This window comes from Triplophysa rosa, linkage group LG17, assembly GCF_024868665.1.
Source record: "Triplophysa rosa linkage group LG17, Trosa_1v2, whole genome shotgun sequence".
Classification (NCBI taxonomy): domain Eukaryota; kingdom Metazoa; phylum Chordata; class Actinopteri; order Cypriniformes; family Nemacheilidae; genus Triplophysa; species Triplophysa rosa.
The window spans coordinates 15,139,829-15,162,865 of record NC_079906.1 but is presented as its reverse complement, the minus strand read 5'-3'; the positions used below and the strand labels follow the sequence as shown (position 1 = coordinate 15,162,865).

General features: G+C 38.6%; 1 protein-coding gene across 1 annotated transcript in view; it reads right to left on the bottom strand.

Annotated features, from left to right (window-relative positions):
• Positions 1 to 23,037, bottom strand: part of LOC130568214 (nephrocystin-4-like) — a 125,850-nt gene that overhangs the window by 85,749 nt on the left and 17,064 nt on the right. The window contains exons 3-6 of the mRNA XM_057356932.1: positions 16,499 to 16,668; positions 15,933 to 15,997; positions 11,258 to 11,413; positions 6,304 to 6,440 (exon numbers count right to left, since the gene is read on the bottom strand). Of these exons, the coding sequence (XP_057212915.1) occupies positions 6,304 to 6,440; positions 11,258 to 11,413; positions 15,933 to 15,997; positions 16,499 to 16,668 (528 nt within the window). The remainder of the gene's footprint in view (positions 1 to 6,303; positions 6,441 to 11,257; positions 11,414 to 15,932; positions 15,998 to 16,498; positions 16,669 to 23,037) is intronic.

The following is a 23,037-nucleotide window of genomic DNA, read 5'->3' as shown; positions in this document are numbered from 1 at the left end:
AAATGTAATACCTCAATTCTAGGCCTATTAGAATAGAAACAAATACAGAAATTAAATTTTATGTTACATTGGAGAAAAAACTTTGTGACATAAAAACTGTTTGGAATAAGCATGCGGGCGGTAAAATAAGAATGAGTAAAGTTATACATTACATACTAACCAGAAGTCGCTCTGAATCAGATGCTGAGATAAGTGTAAGAGGGTTAGAAACACAGCATGATACAGAATAAATGACCATGAAATCCAGTAAATCAGAGCTTTGAGAAGAACATCGCTCACGGCGGACAGATGCTGGAACCCTTAATGCATCCCCAGCATGAATACCAGAAGCAAGGTAGGTATAATCTCCAATCTGCAGGTTGCTATAAAGTACTGCATGCTTGTATATTGCATACTATAGTTTAAAAAAGGTTATGCTTATCTAAAATACACTTTAACAAGAGTTTCACTCATAGCTGCAATGAAAAACTAAGGCATAATTATCAGAGGCTTAGTATATTGTTTCCACCACAGCTAGAAGCTGAGATTTGTACATGACTTGTATACTTTCGAGATGGGCGTTTGAGTTTAGACATCGTCTAAGAACTCACAATCTGCAATCAACTTGCCTGACTGTGGTTTTATGATTTTGCCAACAAGAGCATCCCAGCGGGCCTTCAGAACACGAAAGAACGTGGTTATATATCATATCTCCAGCTTTTAAAGAGATTGTGAGCGTGCGTGTGTGCCCACACTGAGAGAATGTGCTGGCTCACACTGCGATGAGTCATGCAGGAAGTGTAACAGCAATATCATTAGCATATTATCCTCATCCTCCCACTCTCTCTCTCTCACACACACAGTTTTCAATTGTTGTAGATGACAAACACCTCTCATTGATGATGCTAATCATTGCCCTCTGCTAAGCAGTACATCAAAAAAAAACACAAGCACACACAGATGTACACAAAATACATGAAAGCAGTTGCCAAACACAAAAAAATGTGTCGGAACAAAGGTGACAAAGAGCTTGAACCTCTTACTGCCAAACGCTACAGCCAAGCAAAAGCCAGAAGTGAAAACTGTTTCCTGGAGACACCGAAAATGCTAGAAGAGTGGATTCAGCTAATGTCAAGTTCTCTAAAAATGGAAGTAGCTTTTTGAATTCATACAAAGGAAAGGTTTATTTAGACCTACAATGGCTTGTTATTTTATCTATTACATTAAAAATCTAATTTGAGAGCATTGAAAGCCTTTTTTGGGCACTACTCACTGTTCAAAAGGTTTTTTCTAAACAGTCAATTTATTGTATTGCCTTACTGTGCACAGCAAGATCTTTGGATAATAGACTACATGCATTTTACTCAAACTACATATCTTTTCCTGTAGCTCACCCACACTGTAAAAATTCAACTTTATACAGTAAATTATAACATTTTTAATAAAATGTTATACAAAATACAGCTAGATTTTCTTTTTTATATATTACATTATTATATTTTATTAAATGGTTTATTCAATTATTTATCAAATTATTTGAATATAATTTTACAATGCATGGGACTTAACTCCCAAGTAATCTCAGCCAAATGCATTATGTTAATGTGAAAAAAACCGAGCATAGCTACTAAGATTACACACAAAAAATCCACCAAAATTTACTTTCCGTACAAACTAATTAAAAGATGTGAACATTTTGAAATTAATCACAGCTGAAGGGCATTGTTATCACAAAGCACCTAGCACCTGCAATGAATATGGAGAACAACTTCACGCCGTGGGACTCACTATTGTTCAAAACGGCAACGATCTCCTCACATTTCATGTTCTCCTCACCTCCTCACATAAACACACCTCCGACAGTTTGGTCGGAGGTGGTTTGTTTCAAGGATCCGTCACCGAGTGAGATCCTCAGAGCATCAACAATATCCTGATGGCAATGCATTGACAGTCACACTATCTAAAGGTCAACCACCCACATGCGGGCCAATTAGAGCCTGCTGTCAAGCGCTATCACATGTGAATTATCACCTCAGAACTGCAGAGAAGTGATGTCAGGCGTAAAGATGAGACAGCGCACAGATTTTGATGAATATTTCCTTCGTTTTCCCCTTGTCTTCACCTCCGCATCTCATTCTCTTCATCTCCCTTTCTTTTCTGTGTTTTGTCACCCTCGTCTCTAACTCGATGACAGAAGTGACAAGAAAGGTATTCTTTTTGTCAATCAGAAATGATTGATTTATCGAATTACCGTAGACCTTGATCAGGAACATCTGGTTTAAATGCTGGTGGTCACAAGCCTCATTTGTTCAATACTTTAAAGATTCAAAATGTCTAAATCATGAAATGCTTTTTTTTTCATTTTTAAGAAATTTATTAAGCAAACAGCCATGCCTCAAGACATTGAAAAATGCATATTCAAGTTAAGAATTAGTATAAATGCCACACTTTACCTAAAAACAGAATACAATATAGGACACAACAGAGCATTTACAGAAAGGAACTCCATCAGCAACTACACGTTTCTATTTTTAGTCCCTATAGAGTCACCAAAAGCATTATTATTAAATCAATGTCCTTAAACTGCAAAGATGACGGGACCCCTAACTGGACTGTCCTGTAACAGAATGTGACCACATTTCCAGTAGGAGATTATGGTACATGCACAGCAGCACAAGTTACTGCTTTTATTGAGCTTCTGCATGGATCTCCGTTGCTTCGGAGCAGCTTCACACCCTGTCAACACCGGAGGCGAGAAGTAGCATCCTGATGTGCCAAAAGCATATCGCTCCCCTTATAATCAATATGCTGTCTACGCTTCTGCTGACCGCTGGCCTGTTCCATTGTTAACATGCAAAGTGTGCAAGATGCTAATTTTAATCTTCCTAATTTCCTTAATGGTACTAAGTTAGATGACACGTCTAAAGCTGTAAAAATGTACAAATTAGTCTTTAGGTTAATTGGAAGTAGTATCCAGAATTTTCATACTAAAGCACTGTAATGAACTTATGACAAATCCAGCAGAAAACACAAAAAGAGGCTCACTTTAACATGACAACAAGCGAGCTGATTTTAGCTCTACTAAAATAGTTCCTCTAACATTCCACTGACACTGCAGGGAAGGTGATAGAACCTGAGAGGTTTAGGAAACACAATTAAAACTGGGTTTGTGTGGAAGGTGTGAGTGCACGGTGTCTGTGTGAGTAATAGATAGATTTTGAAGCTGTGTGTTCAGGACATCTAGACAATAGTGACTCACAGGACACACACACATAAGAGCGTCAGAAAAGAAAGGTTTGTCGTTGTCAAAAGTCATCAAAAGTGACACTGATTTTAATTTCACTACCTCTATTTTCCTCTTCCTCAGCTCTCTCTCTCTCTCTCTCTGTTCAGGGGATGACCAAAGCGGTGTGTCTGCAGTGTGTAAATAATTGCAAGCGCATGAGTGCATCTGTCAAACATGGTTACTGGGGTCTAGCCTCCACACACACACACACAACCAGACCGAGCAGAGTGCTGACAGCCTTCACAGATCCACAAAGCTCGAAACACAACCGCACAAGAATACAAAACACTGTCTTAAAAACGGTCAGGAAACCAGTGAGCAGGCTCGCAGCCTGCTGCATACGCTGCCAAGGAGAGATGCTCTTGGGTCAACATGGTTTGTTCACTCTGGAACAACATTTTTGTATAAAAACCCTATTCCCACCCAAAACCATAACTTATCTCTGAAATCAGAGAGAAACGCTAAGTGAATAACAATGGCGCAAAAACACCTAACCGTGGTTTTAAGCATAAGCTTCATATGAACTGTAAACTTATCCCTCAAATCTGATTGGTTGATTGGAATATCGGCCCATGATCAACCCTAGAACATCTCTAAAGCTGACTCTTATAATAAGAATGACAATGCACAGTACAAAGTATTGTATCGTTGAATAGTCTTTTATTTACACATTAAACTGTTATAACGTTTTCATTCACTTGCCAAATGTGTTTGTTTCTACTGAACTTGCCGCAGTGCATTATGGGACTGCCTTCTCCTCAAATGATACATGCAAAGCTGCCTTTGAATTTGGCAGAAACAGAGCATATGTCACTCTCTTTATTAGATCGTTTTAGATAATTATTCAAATGGGGAGGACATGGACCATAACTCCAAATCAAACTAATTACTAATTTGTGCTTATTTGATGGCACTTCTTATCCAAAGCGACTCACATCCTAACTAACCATGACATAATTAACCGTCAAGGGAGAAATCAAATCTCTATCAGCAGGATTTTGAGTAAAAAATGCCTTAATAACATCAATAACGTGACCATGACTTTATAAGACTTGAAATGTAGCGCACTAGTCATATGAACTGCTTTTTAGGCCGCTTTCATATCTAGTTCGATTGCCTGGACCGAACCCTAGTTCGATTTCTCCCCCCTCCTCCCTCCCCCACTGGTCTGTGTTCACATTGTAATTTTTGCATACGAACCGCGGTGCGCTTGCGTCATCAAACGGCGGCCACGTACTCATGTTACTGGGTTACCGCTATGAAGGCGACAAAATGGATGTAGATGCTCGCATCACTTTTGTGTTGTTTTTTTTTCGAACCTTTGGTTTTGCTTGCAAAGAAAAGATACAGAAACACATTTGCATTTGTCTGCCGCAAAAGTATTACGATTGTTCCGAAGAGAGCGGGCTTTCGGGAAGAGATTTTTTTGGAGGAGGCAAGCAGAAATATTCGCTCTGCTTACAGTGCGGGTTCGAAAGACAGCGTTCACATCACCCAAACGAACCGAACTCTGACGTTAATCGAACCCGGGCGCGCACCAAACGTGCTAATGTGAAGCTTGACTGTCAATGCTCACCATCAAACTTTCATTTTTATGGAAATTTCATTTCAATCGACAGCATTACTTGCCAAAACACTGTAATGACTCATGAATTACTTCAGTCTCAAACCTACAACTTTTTGGTTACATACCCAGATCTTAATCCATAAGGCCAGCCAAAATACCAAACATCAACCTTGTACTTTCTGAGCTTTTTGGGGTCTTTGCTTCCTCTTCGCTCTTGCTTATTATTGAACAACAGGAGCAGATGGTGTTTGTGACTGTAGAGAATTTGAGAAGGTTTATAATGTGTTTGTGAGGATTATCTGAGAGAGGCACTGATCTCAAAAAGCAGGAACACAGTAAATGAGTGCACATGTCTCACTTCAGTATGTCACAATATAACAAAACTCATCACAGATGCTGGAAAAGCAGTGAATGATTGGAAGCAATGCCAATGAAATCAACGATTCCGATTACAAACGACATTATCCAGATTGTATTCTGACCATTATATCTGCTTGCACACTTGTATGCAAAAGTCTAACATGCAGAACAGAATAAAACTGACTTGAGACTAAAGGTCCACTTTGGAAAAGTTTGAAACATAAATACAGCTTTTGACAAATAGTTCCCTAAACATGTAGTTCTGAAGAAAAAATGGTGACAAAACACCTGCGAAATCAATAAATAAATAACATACATGTTTGTTTGCTGCTTTGCTGCTTGTCAGTAAGAGATGACTGATTCATTTAATCATTCCTAAACCTGCTTAGTTGTAAAGCTGTAATTGTCTTAATGATAAATCATAAACACATAAATGTCCAAAAAAAAACACATTAATTCTCTCTAACGATAATTGTTTCTTCAAAAAAAATAGAAATACATTTACATAGTCCCTCAGTATAAGATAAAACCATGTTTTGTTTTTAATCAGTATATTGGGATAGGATAGAATAGAGCAATGCATTAGATCATTACCAGTAACAACAATTCCCCATATGGCCACCAATAACAAGCTATTATCGATGGACTACTGGTCCTAATGTACCTGCTGTCCTGTTATCCGCTATGTTTGTGACCTTGAACAGGCAAGGTAAAGGTGATGTAATATCCAGGTGATGTAATATCAAACGCTAACAATGACTGCTAAATGAACTTTTGTGACAGTAAAAAAGTACAAAATCACTGTAACATACAAAAAAGTATGCAATTCCAAACAAATAAAAATGACCTCATCAGTTTGTCAACACGCACTACAAGACATTAACTGTGAAGTCATCATCATTATTAATGCTTCAAACCACAGACGCATTATTTTACTCAGTGACAGGTGAAATCACCACTCGCTTTTGTTATATGCAAGAAAAAAGCAACATATAAATTAAATTTCGGTTGTCATTTACTTGTTTAAGCAATTGCTTCTTGAACAAGTGTAACGTGACTGGAAAGTGCATGTATTGAGTGGGCTTGAAGGTTTGGAGGTGTCATGGCTTACTGTATTCTGGCAGTCTCGGTTGAGCAGCTGGAGCAGGTCAGTTTCGAAGACCTCCACAGAGGGGTAAAGTGTCACACTCACACCCTCCAAAATACACGAGAAACTCTTCAACAGACGAGGCTTCCGCAGCGCGTCTGCTGAAACACAAAGAATATAAAGTTAACATTGCTCATTTCCTGTAGGCGCAGCCAACTCCATCCAGCCATTTTATTATTTTCTTTTATATTTAATGGTTATTCATTTTGACAGCCTTTCGGCAACAAAGGATTTAATTAGACAGTAAAAATTAAATTATCAGCGCACTCCAGAATGCCAGTTCCTCTCACCAATGGCAATGAAATCAAATACGAAAAAATGAACAATACGTATTGGATGGCAAAATCGCAAGATATGCACCAGAGATTGACGCCTTCCAAAAGCTGAGAAAATCCTTGCAGTCGAGGCCAACGCGACGGAGCTTCATGTGGCCCAAATCCTCTTTCTGATCTTAAAGAAGAAAAAGGACCAATGCTAATTTTTCATTTTGAGTACGAGTCTGGCTGCACCATCTCAGGCGCATTTCCTCCAGCTGAGATCTTTGGCTGGCCCCATTTCCGCACTCAGCAGGGGTCTCGCCGAGAACCATTTCAAACATTGTCTATTGAGAAAGCCTTCTGCATATCCAAGCCATTGGAGCCAGTGTTTTTTGTTTTTTGTTCAGGATAAAAAGATTCTAGATTCTATTCGAAAAACATTCAAGCATTTTGAAAATGGTCACGTCGTGACTTTGTGTTAGTGTAGTGTGACTCTCAGGATTCGCCAAATGAGCTAAACCCATGGCGATACTAACCTGCTCGCTTGGAAAAAACTTAACTTTGATGTTTTATTCAGACATCTAACAGCAAGATGAAAACTTAATGAAAAACCTTCAGGGAAGAACAGGTTAAGAAAACATCCTCTATAATTCATTTCTAAATAAATGCATCTGTTACACAGCATTAACCCCTATAAATGGTTCCTATAATAGACAAGCATTCCCTTCCCAAGAGGTTTTGTTGATCATTAACAAAACATGTAAATTGCACACGTAAATTGTTACCCTTTGCTAAGACTTCCAATTGATTCTGTTGAAATTTTAGAAAGAGTAACTGCAAAGGATTTCCTTTCCCATTTAAAGGGATAGTTCAGCCAAAAATGAAAATTCTGTCATTATTTCTTCACCCACTTGTCATTTCACATATATATGATTTTCTTTCTTCTTCAGAACACAAAAGAAGATTTTGAAGAATGTTGGTAAACGAAAACCGTTGGTCCCCATTGATTTGCATTGGTTTTGTGTCCATACAATAGAAGTCAATGGGGACCAATGGTTTTTAGTTACCAACATTCTTCAAAATATCTTATTTTGTGTTCTGCAGACAAAAGAAAGCCATACAGGATTGAAATCTCATGTGGCAGAGTAAATAATGACAGAATTTTTGTTTTTGATTGACCTACTCCTTTAAAAAGTGGATTTACCCGACATGAGCCATGCATATTGGATATGTCATTACTTTCTGGCCTGAAACTAATTGAAATTGATTTGGGATGTCAGGTTTGACGCCGTCGCATTATCTAGCAAGTTCATCAAATATTGTATTTTTCCCCCGCGTCTCGGAGCCCTAGCGACGGGTTATGTGCGGGCTGGCAGACAGCACACTCTGTGGTTTGTCCGAGTCAACCAGAAGAGTTTTGCTCTCACAGATCACTCAGCCATACACAAACACAGTCTATCACAGTTTAGCCTTAACACACTCGCACAGTCAGCCACTATCAAAGCCAGAGCCGAAGAGCTCAGACATTTACCGCAGACACAGTCTATTACCTCAAACACACTGCACACCTACACTTAACCACACACCAAGCCAGGCTTATCTGTACGGCACCACTGAGGCCTGACATCCCAACAAGTGCAGCATCGTCAAGACATTACAGCATACAAACCACTGCAACTACAGAGGAAAGCAGACTAGGTTGGATAGGGAATGGCTATGGAGGAAGAGGAAGTGATGAGAGTAATGATTAACGTTTCAGATAATATAATAATAAGTCATTACATTTATATAGCGCTTTTCTGGGCACTCAATGCGCTTTTCATGGAAGGGGAGAATCTCCTCAACCACCACCAATGTGCAGCATCCACCTGGATGATGCGACGGCAGCCATATTGTGCCAGAACGCCCACCACACACCAAATATTTGGAATCTCTGAGACAACACAAGTGTCCAAAAAGAGGACAAAATAACTTTTGAGCTTTCTAGCCCACATATGAGAAGCAGGAAGTTGTGTAAGACTTTAACAATATTCGTTTAAGTTTCTCACTATTTTTTAAAAATCTCCTTGAGCTGTTTTGCAGTTTACATAAATAGTCCTGAGGCATGAATAGATTTTTTATAATGTCAAATTTTTAAGGTAGTCTTTCAGTTAATAGAAAAAACGTTATGCATAATAATAATAATAATAATAATAGAATTATACAATTGTTCTATCAGACATCTTTTTCTTCAACAAAGCATTAAGTATGTGAACCAAAACCCACTTAGATGTGTCTCAGAGCCGTTTGTTACAATCTATTGCCAAGACAACAGGAAAATTAAAGGTGATTTTTCACTTACATGCAGGTAAGAGAAACTGAAATTGTAAAAATGTGCCTTTCATAACACCCAGACAGGAAAGGTTCAAAATCAGACATGATATATTACTTCTGGATCCTGGGACGAAATGCATTGGATCATGTCTTATTATCCGTATATTAACAGTCGGGGGGAAATTTCTCCTTTTCTACTTTCAATCTGTGTGTAGGCCCTGGAGAATGCAAAATATAGCACTCAAACATTTTACATGCAGTTCAAAGAGAAACCTAGAGGAACCCCATTTCTGCATCTGCTCATAGGTTTATAATGAGCGAGACAGAGAAAAAGGTGGGGGGAGAGATAAAAAGATGGCAATGGAATATTCCTCTCATTTTCTCTCTGGATCTGGACTGCGATCATGGGTCACGCTCCCAGTGAGATATCTGGAGTACTTGAGGATTATCCCAACATTGTGCTCGACTTCCAATCCCCTCTCCACTGCGAAACCCACCACGGTTCATTAAAATCGTTCATAAAGTCTGTCTGTGCCCATTGCTGAAAGCTGCTCGAACAGAAATCCAAGAGGAGATGAATCATAAACAAAGCGCTGTGAGACGGAAAAAGTTGAGAGAGAGCTGAGACGGTTTTTCTTCAAGGCCAAAGGCTTCACTTGTGACCCGGTTTGGCATGAAGCGATTCTGAAGCTAATCAAGGAAACGTCCTGAGAAACTAATAGAGCTCTTTAGCAGCTCTTTCTGCTGTCTCCATGGCAACACACATTCTCGGTTACAGATGAGCAGTTATGCTATGTGATTGTTTTATAACTTCGATCACATTAAGGATGATTTAAAGACAATTTTAACCCAAGCTTTTGTTATATAAGAGGGAATCGCATTCACGCGAACATCATGTAAGTGTCAGAACTGAAAACGTCCTTGTTACTGAGATTACAACTGTTATTGACACCAGGCCCAGCGAACGCCATGTTCTGGAATGCACCTATCTATGACGTCATTGATAGGTTGAACACCGCCTCCACAGAAAGAATATCAACGACTACTTCTCTAGCCCCGCCCACTGGTTCGCGCATGTCAATTCTGAAGTAACACAAGTGGCGCGGAACCAGATAGAGCGAGCAAGCAATAAACAAACATGCCGTTAAAGATAGCTAAATACTGTGCCATCCCTGGTTGTGGAAGAATACAGTCGCTGCATAACCTTCCTTTGGATTCCGATATTAGGAATGCGTGGTTAAAGTTTATTATTAAAGATGTTCCAGCTCATGTGGGAAAAACATGGAGCATTAATTTCGTTTCATTTCTCCAAGGATTCCTTTGTGAACAAGGCACAGGTCGACGCTGGATATGCGGAGAGACTAAAATTAAAAAGCAGTGCTGTGCCATCAATATTGGATCCGATAGGAATGGCGCAGCAATCTTATGTGAGTAAAACATTTTTGTGTCACTATTGCTTTGTTAGAGATTGCTTGATATGCCCTGAGCACTATTCGCACGAGATTAGTATTACCTGGGGACCTCTTGTCATGCGTAATAATTGCAGAGGTTGTCTGTGATCTTAAGCCTGTGCGAATTGGGATCTCTGTGATTTTGCGAGCTCATATACTGTATCATTTTTCAAGGTTTTATCCACCGTTTGCGAATAATGGAGGCTGTTTTGAAGGGTCATATCCATAAGTTACCGGGAGTCTCCCGTTTGTTTATTTATCATAGAAACTTTCGTAACATTTGAGACCCGCGATCGCGGTGATCTTTTGTCTGGTTCGCGATCACGGGTCTCAAATGCTGACAGGCACAGTCATAATTCCTTAAACGCAATACAACTATAGGCTGTACAAACTATACGCAAAGCCTTGCCATCACATCCGGGAAATAAGTCTGTATATTTGAGTAAAATCATCCCGTGCGAATGCGTCACATTAAATACTGATGTGGGGAGGTAATTTATAAATCACACGAGGTCCCCAGATAATGCTATTCTCGTGCGAATGGTGCTAATGTGTAACCTAACGTTACGTCTCTAACCAAATTCACAGAAGGCTCCAACTAGGTTTACTACGCAAACTGCTATCCAATCATAGCAGTGGGCGTTTACTTCCAAGCCTTCATGGCCGAATGCCCATTCAAACCGAGCGTTTGTAGAGCTGGCCTCAAAACCCGGGTAGAAAATAGCCTACTACTTATTGATTTTGATGTTTTTAAATGTAAAAACCACGCGAACGTCATAAGTATACCTCATACAACAGTATAAAACAATAAACAAGCCCAGTTCATCACACCTTTAAAACAGTGTCTTCTCTTGTATTAAAAGGTTGAACATAGTGGGGAATTGTGGGTAATCTTACCTGTGCCGTCCGTGGGCAGCGCCACACCGGGGATGCCCTCATGTCCAGACACCAGGGTGTTGGGTGGGAGCAGGTGCATGATGGGAGTGAGGGCTGGGTGTGGCTGAATCATGTACAGCAGCTGACAGCCGTCTATCGGTGATAACATGGCATTCACTAAAAAGAAAGAGAGAAATTACAAGAAACTATAAGACGTCACAAAAAAGCCAACTGGATTTTCACTTCTTTATTTAAGTGCTACATGCCCCTGTAAATCTACCAACACATTTTCTAGGGTTGCTATGTCAAGTCATATTGCACAATACATAGTTTTAAAGCAGCTTTTTCGTCTCAGAGTTGTCGTTAGCACACTTTTTTGTGGTTTCAAAGCTGTTGTGGTGGTTGCAAGGTAGGAGCTTAACCCTTTTACACACAGAGGTCACTACAGTGGAGCGCTATAGTGTCTCTTAAAAAAACATTTATTGTCCAGTGTCCACTCAAGTGAACATCTAAATATATTTTTCCTTATAAAAATTTACATACAAGTTCAAATCTTGTTTTACATTTCCTAAAACAAAATGCACACACACAAAAAATCATAAGGTTCATAAATGCATGCATGCATGAAATATTTATAATATTCTGGTCACAAAATATGGCTCAAGTAACTCTTTTAATAAAAGCTTCTGGCATTCCTTTTTCCGCTGGAAATTTTTTGAAGATTTTAAGTTCAACTACACAATTTGAAGTATCGTTCACGCAAAAATAGCTTTCTTTTCTTTTTAAAGCCACCTTAGCTTCTATGGCTATGTTCAGGATGAGAGTCGTGTTTAATAATAAAAAATAAAACTAAAGATGTTTAACATTCACTTTTCCTAAAAACTGTACGATTACATTTGAATTAACTCGCTTTAAAACTTTTTCAAAAGTATCAACAGAACAAAATAAGTCCTCACAGGGCTAGAAGTAATACTCCTGATGATAAAACATTGGAAGTTTTGAGTGACCTATCCAAGATTGTGTGACTTGATCCCAGCTGTTATCAAAAGGATTTATATATATGCAAAATCAACATCAGGAAGCAAGCATAGCAAACATAGAGTTACACATCTCTAAGTGTGCACCTCTACAAATGCAAACAGAGCATATTGTCAAAACACAAAAAATCGAATTTGTATTCAATTAATATTAACCCACGGTTTACACATTTCTAAACCACTGTGTCCTATCTGTGCTGTTGACTGCACCCAACGAATCTCACATCATAAAAGATTACTAAAAAATTTCTCTAGGAGAGAAAAATGCTTCTCTAACATACAAAAGCAGAAGCAGAGAGTTTCATTTCATGCTAGAGTCAACAACAATATTTACTGTTTGCTAGCAATCTCTATACTTTAATGTAATTTTAACACACTTTTGTCTACTCTCTCTGATTTCCTAAGTAATACTTCCACAGCAGAGAACGGCAAAGACACGAAGCGGCACTCTATTTCAGCATGCACTTTGCGTCTTATTTTCTCAAGAAAAGCATCACCAATGTGTCAAGGTACCCCTCCGATACTGAGTCTCACAAAGGCCAGAAAAGAAGTCTTGTGTAAGCACTTACATAAGTCTTTAAGGTGTGAGACGTGTCAAGAGAAAAGTTTCCCACTGTACTGTACAAGTTCTTTTGTTGGTTATTTGCATTGCGCATGTGAGGAAGAAAGAGTGAGGTGGTGTGAAATGAACATTAAAAAACGGTCACCTCGTCTGCCCTGTGCTGTGCCAGTCTGCATCATTACATTAAAGCCGAGCTCTCATTTTTCATTAGGCCATTTATCCCAGTCACAGATACACATAGACGCGCATTCCGCTCCATTACTCTGAGGCTGGATTACATAGAAGCATGTGTCTCTGCCTCCATCTAAAAAAACTGTCTGATTCTGGGCAGAATGGACATGTGTACGCACCTGTTTGCATGGATGTGAGACAGTGATACCTGCGCGTGACACCATGTGATGGCATACATATTATAATTCAGACAGCGAACAAACAAACAGAAATTAATGACATAATTAGCAAAGACATGACACTAAAACCACATGAAACAAATACTTGTACATTGTATGATGTTTACAAAGACTGAAAATGACATTACTGTGTTTTGCATATGTGACTGCTGCTATATATAAATCCACAACTGCACTTTTTCTGAAAACCATATCAATGCAATAATTCATATTCTGCATAATTGCCATCATCAAATATTCTCCAAAACCTATGTTAGCTATCTAGATAACTTTGATCGGGCAGCATTTGTCCAATCCTACTTACATTCTGAAGCACTAATATGAATACATAATGCGACTGCCAGAAAGCATCCACATCCATTTCATCAGCCAAACTCGTTCTAATTTGTCACAATTGCTTTTTGCTTACCGTGTGCTGTTCTGCTCACTGTTAATAGCTGCTGTGAGTGCTGCCAGCCTAATGGTTAAGGATCAGTGCTTTTAAAAGACAGGTCACAGGTTCAATAGGGCTACAAAACAGTTGAGATTACAGTCTTATGGGTCAGTCTGTACAATTACAGCACAACAAATTACATTAATAACATCCACTTAGTGGCAAATAACTACACTGCACTTTTATTAGCAGATAAAAAAGAATTACCAAATAAGCCATTTTTTCCGATTCTGTGTGTGTCTGTGTATTACAAATCTGTATAGCAAAAGCAATTGTTTATCGCTTCATTTTTTAGCACGGTGCATTTCACTCATAACCGGCTCATCTTTTATTCAATTTGTGATTTTCTATTTGATTTGTTTGAATGACACAAGACGGGAAATCACTGTAGTTACAATCTTTAAAACTATATCGATGTACTCATAATTCAAGATTCAACCTGAAATCTCATTTATATACCAACCACACGGCTTTGTCTTTTCTGTGTTATTTTGCCTGTGATTTTGAATGAAACAGCAGATGTAAAAACATCAACATGGCTTCGCATCTATTTGCCTCTATTCTGTAGAAATGACTAAACTACGGTGCTTGTCAAAAGCAGCCATCTACAAACACTGAAGTGTGTCAAAATAGACGTTCTAATCTTCGGAGATGAAAAACTGCTCATTCATTCCCTCGTCTCTCCCTCTGTCTCTTTTACACAAACGCTCGCAGACAAAGACATATGGCCCAGACAAACACATCAAATAGATGCAACATTTTAGCATGCAATGTGCCAGCTTTGTTGGTCTCTGCCAGCGTCGTTTACACGTCAACCATGCCAGTGGATCTCAACCGGTGGATTGCAATCCAAAAACAGGTCACAGGTCTGATCTGGGAGGGTTGCACGGAGCACAAAAATCAATGCTGAATGCAAACAACGTATGAAACTAAACATATTGTTGTGCATGTGTAGGGAGAAAAGCTACATTTAGAGGCAATTTTATCAAAATTGAATCACAGGAGGTTGAGTGATTTTATCCAGTGCAGTCGACAGAACGTATCCCATGTGAGAGTTTGATCCATGACCCATGTAAAAGCACATCCGTGTGTATGTTTGCGCTAAAGTTTGTGTGTGTTTGACGTGAAGGGGATCTGAGAGCCTCCCGTAGCCTCAACCTCTCGGAGAAACAGCAGGACGTCTCCTCACTCTGGCACCGAGAGGCGTAATTGAGACAGAATGGCAGGTAGCAGAGAGATGCATGGTGAGGAGAGGCTGAATTCAGAGAGAATTTTAGATCAACGTTCCCTCGCCACATCCCCAGCTAGACACCCTGCAGATACATGAACCACTTCCATACAAAGCTCATCAGTCAGAGACATTAACATCTATCTACACTGTAACTGAAACGTCCACACCGTAAAAACACAGCATTCCTACTGTAATCTGAAACCTTTTGAGATCAGGATTACACACAACACCTATTTGTTCACAACTTGAAGCTCAAAAATACACAAGGTCGAAAGCAAAGTGATTGCAAGTTATGAAAAGTCTGTAGAATACAACATAAAAGAATCCTCTGCAATTAAGTCAACTTCATAAAACAGTTTCAACCGTCTCTTCAAATATTTATAGAGAATGGCAGGGAGTCCAACTATTTTCCTTTAATTCACGCATTTAAAATTCTCCTTCAACAGAAGCAACTTGTTCACCTTCGGCGTTACGCAAGCACTAAAACACCTGCTGAAATTCTCATGATGGAGATTATTTCCTAAAATAAACGCTGAAACAAACAGTCCTAATGCAATTTGCTTTTAAATGGAAGTGAAAACAGAAAATAAGGGCAAGTTGGCAGATTAAAGCGGTGAAACACGATTTTCGCATAACTATCATCGCGAGACACGAAGTCAGCTCTATCAGCTATCCATTACTAAGCTCTTGCCGTTGTCTCCATCTCAGTTGGACTCCTTTGAGACCATGGCAAGAACATGTTCTCTAGTGTTGAATTTCGCTACATGGGTTTTCCCAGAAATCAGGGGTCGGATCAGTCAGGCTTTCAAAAGCCCGCTGTGCTGTAGAGTTAATCACGCCAACCAAACAACTAGCTGATGTACCGAATGAAAACATCGTCTATCTATACAACTGCCTAGAAGTTTATTTATGATACTATCTTTCACAATTAGCTCATATTTATGCTGATTACAAAATTGAGCTATTATTTTTGACTTTGCTTTTAGTTGAAATGTTCAGCGTGAACTGCGAACCTGCACTTACACTGCTGAGGGTCTTTCAGTGCTGGGTGCAGGAGGGCTCTGGGGGTCCCACTGAACAAACTCATCCTGAAAAAAAAACAAGATGATGGTAAAAACAACATAAACTATTTTATAAAAAAAAATTAAATGTCATTACAAAAGACACAAGAAGTATAATTTTATCAGCCCGTTTACAAGAAGGTGTTATTACAATATGGTTCAGACTCTAAATTGTGCCCAGTAGCTCTGTTGCGTGGCAACAGCAAACCGCATTTAGTTAAGATACTATATCACAGTTTATTCCGTTAATTATTCATAATAAATGTAACTCTTACACAATTTTATTATCGAACAAAACCCCTTACCAATGGTGAAATTTCTGTAAGCTACAACCTTTCATGAATTATATTTAATTCTGTTATGTAGAAAAAAAAGAGAAAATAACAATCAACTAACCAATCATTGATATGAATGATTAATTAAAGACAGCCTTACGTTTGGCTCTACGGTCTAAAAGAAAAAATATTTTGTTTCTCGCAAAAACACTGAAGGAACCACACTTAAAAGCTCTAAGATGGTGACCATTACCTGCCCTCCCCCTGAGAGAAGCTGCCATCCGCATGACCTGTGAAGAGCTGGAGGAGTCCGAACCCTGACCCCACTGCATTCTGGGAACCATCTGTCTTGGGTGAGAGAGACACCAGCTCTACCACTGCCACCACAGAGCTCAAACACAGAGAAGTGTGGAAGTACACCACCTAAAAGAGAATAAAAGAATGTGATGAATGGACATGCTGCGGTTTTCTGGCAGGTTGCCAGGGCATTGCCCACATACCACTTGCTATGTTGCTAGGGTGTTACTCTGTGGTTGCTAGGGTGGTCGATTGCACCCCAAAGTCAAAAGAGCTCATTGATGATATTCTGGTCTTGATTTGTCGCTTGGATCCTTTTGGCAATTTCCGTGCAACATTTTTTTCACCCGTTTTATAAGTGTATGCATTCATCACTTTAGGAACGTAACAATGTACCTTCTTTCAGAAAGTTGCACAACCTGAGTTGCCCTTTTATGTCTGGATAACAAAAAGCACAGGATGTATTATGCATCAGGGTTAAATACTACAGGTTAGGGGTTTGGAAGACCCCCTAACCATGAGCAATAGTAATAGTACTAATACATGCTTTAGAAACTAGTGAAAGCAGCAAAAAGAAAAGGTGAGAGGGCGAGAAAACAGAGAAAAACAGAAGGTTGTGGATGTGAAACATTTTTGCAAGTGTAGGAAACGGTGTGTAGGAGGTAGATTAAACCTGTAGCATAACTTTATCAGAGGAAACCCAGAGCTCTGTACGGAGAACACAGAGGTCTGAATGTAATGATTTGTTTAAAAGTACATGTAGTTATTGCATCTTGGGTAAATATCTCACTGGGTTTGTCTATGAAAGTATAAACCATCTACAACATTCCCACCAGCCCTACTTTTGCAAAAGATACAAACACCCCTCTCTTTTCAATTTTGCTCACAGACTGCAAGTTAGGTGGTCAGCCCAAGGAAATATTTATTTCCCAGAATAGCAGTGTTTTTCCATTTAAGGCTTTGAAGCCAAATGAGAGATGGAGGCACCCATTAGCAAGTCTAGCGACCGCGGATCCAGTTTTACAATTACAGCAAACACCTACCTACATTGTAACAATCAATAGCAGCGGCTCTGATTATGCTGGGGAAAAAACGACTGTATACAAACATCAAAGAAAAAAATTCAGCAAAATCTGCTGAAAAGCCGAGCATAATCAATACCAGCTTCCTGCAAATTGAGTCGGCTTTACTTGGAGCATTTGTATGCATAATCTTAACAAGATTTCACATTCAAAAACATATAAGACTCAGTCCTTGTGCATGTAACTTCTGCAATTCTTAAATGTGCTTATTAGCATATACGTTGTGATATTTGATGGCACAGAAAATAGATTAAGTAATAGAGGTGCTTGCCCATGCAAAACTCACCACCATGATGCTGGGATGTTCTGGGTGGTTGCCAGGGAATTGCTAAGCAGTTTCTAAAGTATTCTAAATGGTCTGTTCTGCTGGTTGATTTTACTGTACCAAGCCAACCGACCCCTCATCTGGCTTGTGTCACAACTGCAATGACAGTACTAAATGTCATACATGAACACAGTAGAGAAATGGCTTTTAACATGGGGTTTGCCAGTTTGTTTGTGTAGTCATGTGGATGAGAATTCACATTAAATCTGTAAAATCTGACATTCTACTTCAGTGAGATGTTCTTCTATAAATAATGACCTGTCATGTTACAGTCAGTGCTTCAAATCATAGATGTTTAACGCAGCCAAACTAACTCACAAGATAAGCTCCAAACACTCATAAAGATTTAAAGGTCCAGTGTATGAAATTTGGCGGCATCTAGTGGTGAGATTGCGAATTGAAACCAATGGCTCACTCCACCCCTCCCTTTCAAAGCACTATGGTGCCTGACACAAGACTAAGATGTCATCGGGATTTTGCTTCATTGTCAAAGGAGATAACATATTTAGAAAACAGAAGAGCAGATTGTCCATTTAGGGCTACTGTAGAAACAATATAGCGAATTCCAGCAAGCAGAGCCTAGGTGTATGTGGATAGATATAGTTTATTCTAAGGTAATAAAAACATAACGCTTCATTGTGTAACGTCTTTATACACCTCTGAAGACATAGTTCTGTATATTATATTGCATTTCTATCCATAGATCCTCCAAAAAATTACACATTGCATCTTTAAGGTGGTCCATTTAGAGATCAATATCAAACACAAGTGTTCTGCATGATTTTTAAGCCGTTTGAGTTGAGCAGCGGACCACAAGAGCTCCTGCTAATTTTGTGTTATGTGGGTTGAAAAGGTTTTTAAACTTGGAGCTAGTTGAAATTCAGAGCAGAGGTTGTGCCATTGATTGAATTCGCACCACGGGCGGCGAAGTAGCATCCGATAAAGCACAGGATCACACGGAGCAGAATTCAAGCAAAAACAATGAAATGGATATGACAGAAGTGCTTCCAGAGTACACTGGGTCAGTATGTGGTAGCACAGATGCTGAACTGCATTTGTTTAACCCTCAGAGGCTGAAACACTGATGGTGATTATGTCATTTCTTCCTTCCTCTTGAGAATTCACTGGTATGAGTTAAGTATGAGTGAAGTTGGGTTTTTCGAGATCATAAAATCTGCCCAACATTATAGAGTAACTTTTTAGAGATGTCTTCCCAGCAAGCTAGAAAGTTAAAATGTGTACATGTTTATGTCATAACAGCTCTCTTTAAAGGACAGTTCAATCTAAAATAAAAATTCTGTCATCATTTACTCACCCTCGAGTTGTATAAATGTCTTTGTTCTGATGAACACAGAGAAAGATATTTGGAAGAATGCTTTTAACCAAACCACAATTGACTACCATAGTATGAAAAATTAAAATGGTAGTCAAAAGTGTCCCAGAACTGTTTGCTTTCCTACACTCAAAGTCAAAATATCTTCTTTTGTGTTCAACAGAAATAAGAAATTTATAAAGCAATTTTTCCTACTATGGTAGTCAATTAAGTAGTTAAACTAAGTCGAATTGTTTGGTTACAAGCATTCTTCCAAATATCTTTCTCTGTGTTCTTCAAAACAAAGATATTTGTACAGATTTGGTACAACTTGAGAGTGATTAAATGATGACAGAGTTTTAATTTTGGGGTGAACTGTTCCTTTAAACATCTGTGATTTTATGGTTTCCTTACACCACTTATAAAATGCATAGTTAGATAGAGGCCAATATTTGTAAACACTTTACAGCATGTCAAGGCTGAAACTAGAAGAAAAGCTTTACTAGAGCTTCAAGTGTAGAATATGCCGCCAGCAATCCAAAGATTGCAGGTTCAATCGAGTCTTCTGAGGTTTAAAAAATAGTTTACCCAAAAGTGAACATGTTATTGGCATTAACTTACCCTCAAGTGTCATTTCACACCCATGATTTATTTTTCACCCATGTAACATAAAAAGAGAAAATCTGAAGTATGATGACACTTGACTTTTGTCCATGCAATCAATGCGGGACTGAAGCTGTCAGTTACTAACATATCTTTTATGTTCCACTGAGAAACAAGTCATCTGGGCTTGTAACAACATGAGGAGGATGATGACAGAATTTTATTTATGGGTGAACGGCCCCTTTACACAAGTTCATTCAATACAACTCGTCTAGTGTTATTGTTTCAAAGCAACGCAGAACATAGCCCATGTAAAATTCTCAAAAAAGAAAACTTTCGTCTTAGCGTTGCTGATCATACCACACAACATGCTCTTGTTTTGTTCTCATTCTGAACTTCATATCAACTGCAAAGAGTTGAACAAACACGCTTGCATGACTCTGTCAGAGTTTATTCTCTGGCGGAGAGATTGTTAGATACATATTTCCAATTCAAGGGAAGGTCTAGTCTCGTTTGCTCTCTTCTGCTCTCGGTGACACAGACACAGATGTAGATTCATATTAGAATATATTTTAAATCCATTTCTCTGCTATACACACATCTGGAGCCAATAAGCAACACGAGTTTTAAGGGATGGTTCACCCAAAAATAAAAATTCTGTCATCACTCACCCTCTAGTTGTTCCAAATCTGTATAAATTTCTTCTGTTGAACACAAAAGAAGATATTTTGAGGAATGTAGGACAGCAAACAGTTCTGGGGCACCTTTGACTACCATTGTAATTTTTCCTATTATGGTAGTCAATGGTGCCTCAGAACGGTTGCTAACATTCTTCCAAATATCTTTCTTTGTGTTCATCAGAACAAAGAAATTTAAACAGGTTTGGAACAACTAGAGGGTGAGTAATTCGTGACAAAATTTTCATTTTCGGGTTAACTATCCCTTTAAAAATACATCTAATTCTACAAAGCAGTGAAGTCCTATTCATCTTAAAGGCGGGGTAACCGATTTCCGAATTACGCTTTAGACAACCGAGTCGGGCCGAGTACCAAAACAACCTTCAAATCAGCAGTAACGTGCACAGGATGGACATTAGCCAAGCCAAGCGCTGACGAAAGCGAAAGATGGGGGTAGGGGTGTGTTTGTTTTGGTGATTTGAACATCAACAACGGCTAAGAGAAATCGGACACCCCGCCTTTAAGTGAAACAAGGATTCTAATTCATCACGCCGTGACCCACATATAGATATGATATCACATTACAAGGTCGCTTCTGATTCCCACCACTTGTTTTGATAAAACGCTGTATGTTCCTCAGCCCATTTATATCACTTGAAATAAGCATCTGTGCATAATTACTTTAAAACACTGCAAAGAAGCATGATGTGTTTTTAATATGAGCCTACTCTTTTGTTCAGATGTTTCTTAACGTTAGCACGGCCAACCCTCGCATATTCAAAACGTGAATCACAGGCCTGAATTATCTAACATCATCCAATTTTCTGAACCCCGTCTCTCATTAGCGGCTAATAATCTGTAAACTGTGAATCGAGTCCAACTGTGAGGCGACAACATTAGCTGAAAGATTGGAGAGGCTGACATTTTAAAAACAAACACTCACGGCACAATCAAGACTCCCAATTATTCGCCAATCGCCAACCCTATAAACCCACATAAAATAAATGGGCTTCAGATTTTCAGCAGAGGAGAGGCCGAAATTATCACAGAGAACTGGCACTCTCGCTCTTCACTAGCCACCCCCTCCATCGGGGTATGGCTTCTGATCCTCTCCGCCAGAAATAGTTTGCATTCATTCAGACACCCCCAAAAACACAGTCAACAAATCATTAGTCAGAAAATGGCAGAGAGTTGTGAAACATCCCTGAGAAAAATCCCAAGCACCGAGTCCTAGTGGTGCTTTATAATATGATCCAAAGCAGTAGGGTGGAGGTTTCTAGAGGTTTGGGTTTGTCTACAGCTTTGCCGTTACAGTGAGAGGGATTATCCGTAGGCCTTTTTATGGGTTCATTATTGAGGTGTTAGACTTTATGAAGTACCGAGTTCAAAACGTTGCATTACATATGCCCTAGAAGACCAATGTATGTACAGTGAGTGAATATAAAGCATAGAAATGGCTTCACAACAAACAGAGACTCCAGGGACTCAAAATAACCTTGTGAAATCGAATTGTATAACAGGGCTCCTGCCGATTAGGTTCTGCTCTGTGCTGATGCAGTCCAGCGGATGAGATGCTACACATCTCAACGTTCACTAACAGAGAACGTCAAATCTGAAGAAGAAAAATATTCAGAGCAAGAAAAAAACTGAAATAATGTTAGTTTCCAAACGCTCATCCATCTTTCACTGTAGCTGCAAGATATACTGTAATTATCAAAATATCAAATGTGCATATCGCAATGGTTTGCAATAACTGAATGATTTTCTTACTTCAGAAATGTGTGTATATCAAACTTTTAGGTTTATGCAGACAGCCGAGAGACTGGCAAAACAGAGAGAGAGTGTGTTTTTTTTCCCAAAAAGATTGAAACATAAATGTTGGTTTTATAATTTTCACATATTTTATTTTATTGTTATTTATTATTAAAAGATTTTACAAACTTTAAGCATTACATATAATTGAATATAATTTATTTTGACTTTACACGTTGTGCATATCATATTTTGCATTATTTATTAAGTTATACTGCATTTCATATAATTTGTGCAGCCCTTTTTCATTGTTTATGCTATTCTAATGCGAACAAATGTAATAAAATGAAATTACTTTAATCGAATACTTTGACAGCCCTAGCAAAATTGTTTTCTTAGCTAGGGTACTGGAGATCCAAAAGACCTGTAAAAATAACATTTGTGTGTACCATCAGCAGTGTTGGGTGTAACTAGTTACTAAGTAATTAGTTACTGTAATTTAATTACTTTTCCCTTGAAAAAGTAAAGTAAGGGATTACTCTTATTTTTTCTGTAATTTAATTACAGTTACTTTTGATGTAATTAAACTAAATACTTGTGTAATATATGTGTGTGTAATAGTGGAATTGACATCAAAATTCAAAGTCTAACTTTAAAATCTGTGCTTTAATGTATAATTCTCACATTTGTAATACTTTGGTCAGTTAATAAGAGTACTTTATGTAGTTTAATATTATTTATTTA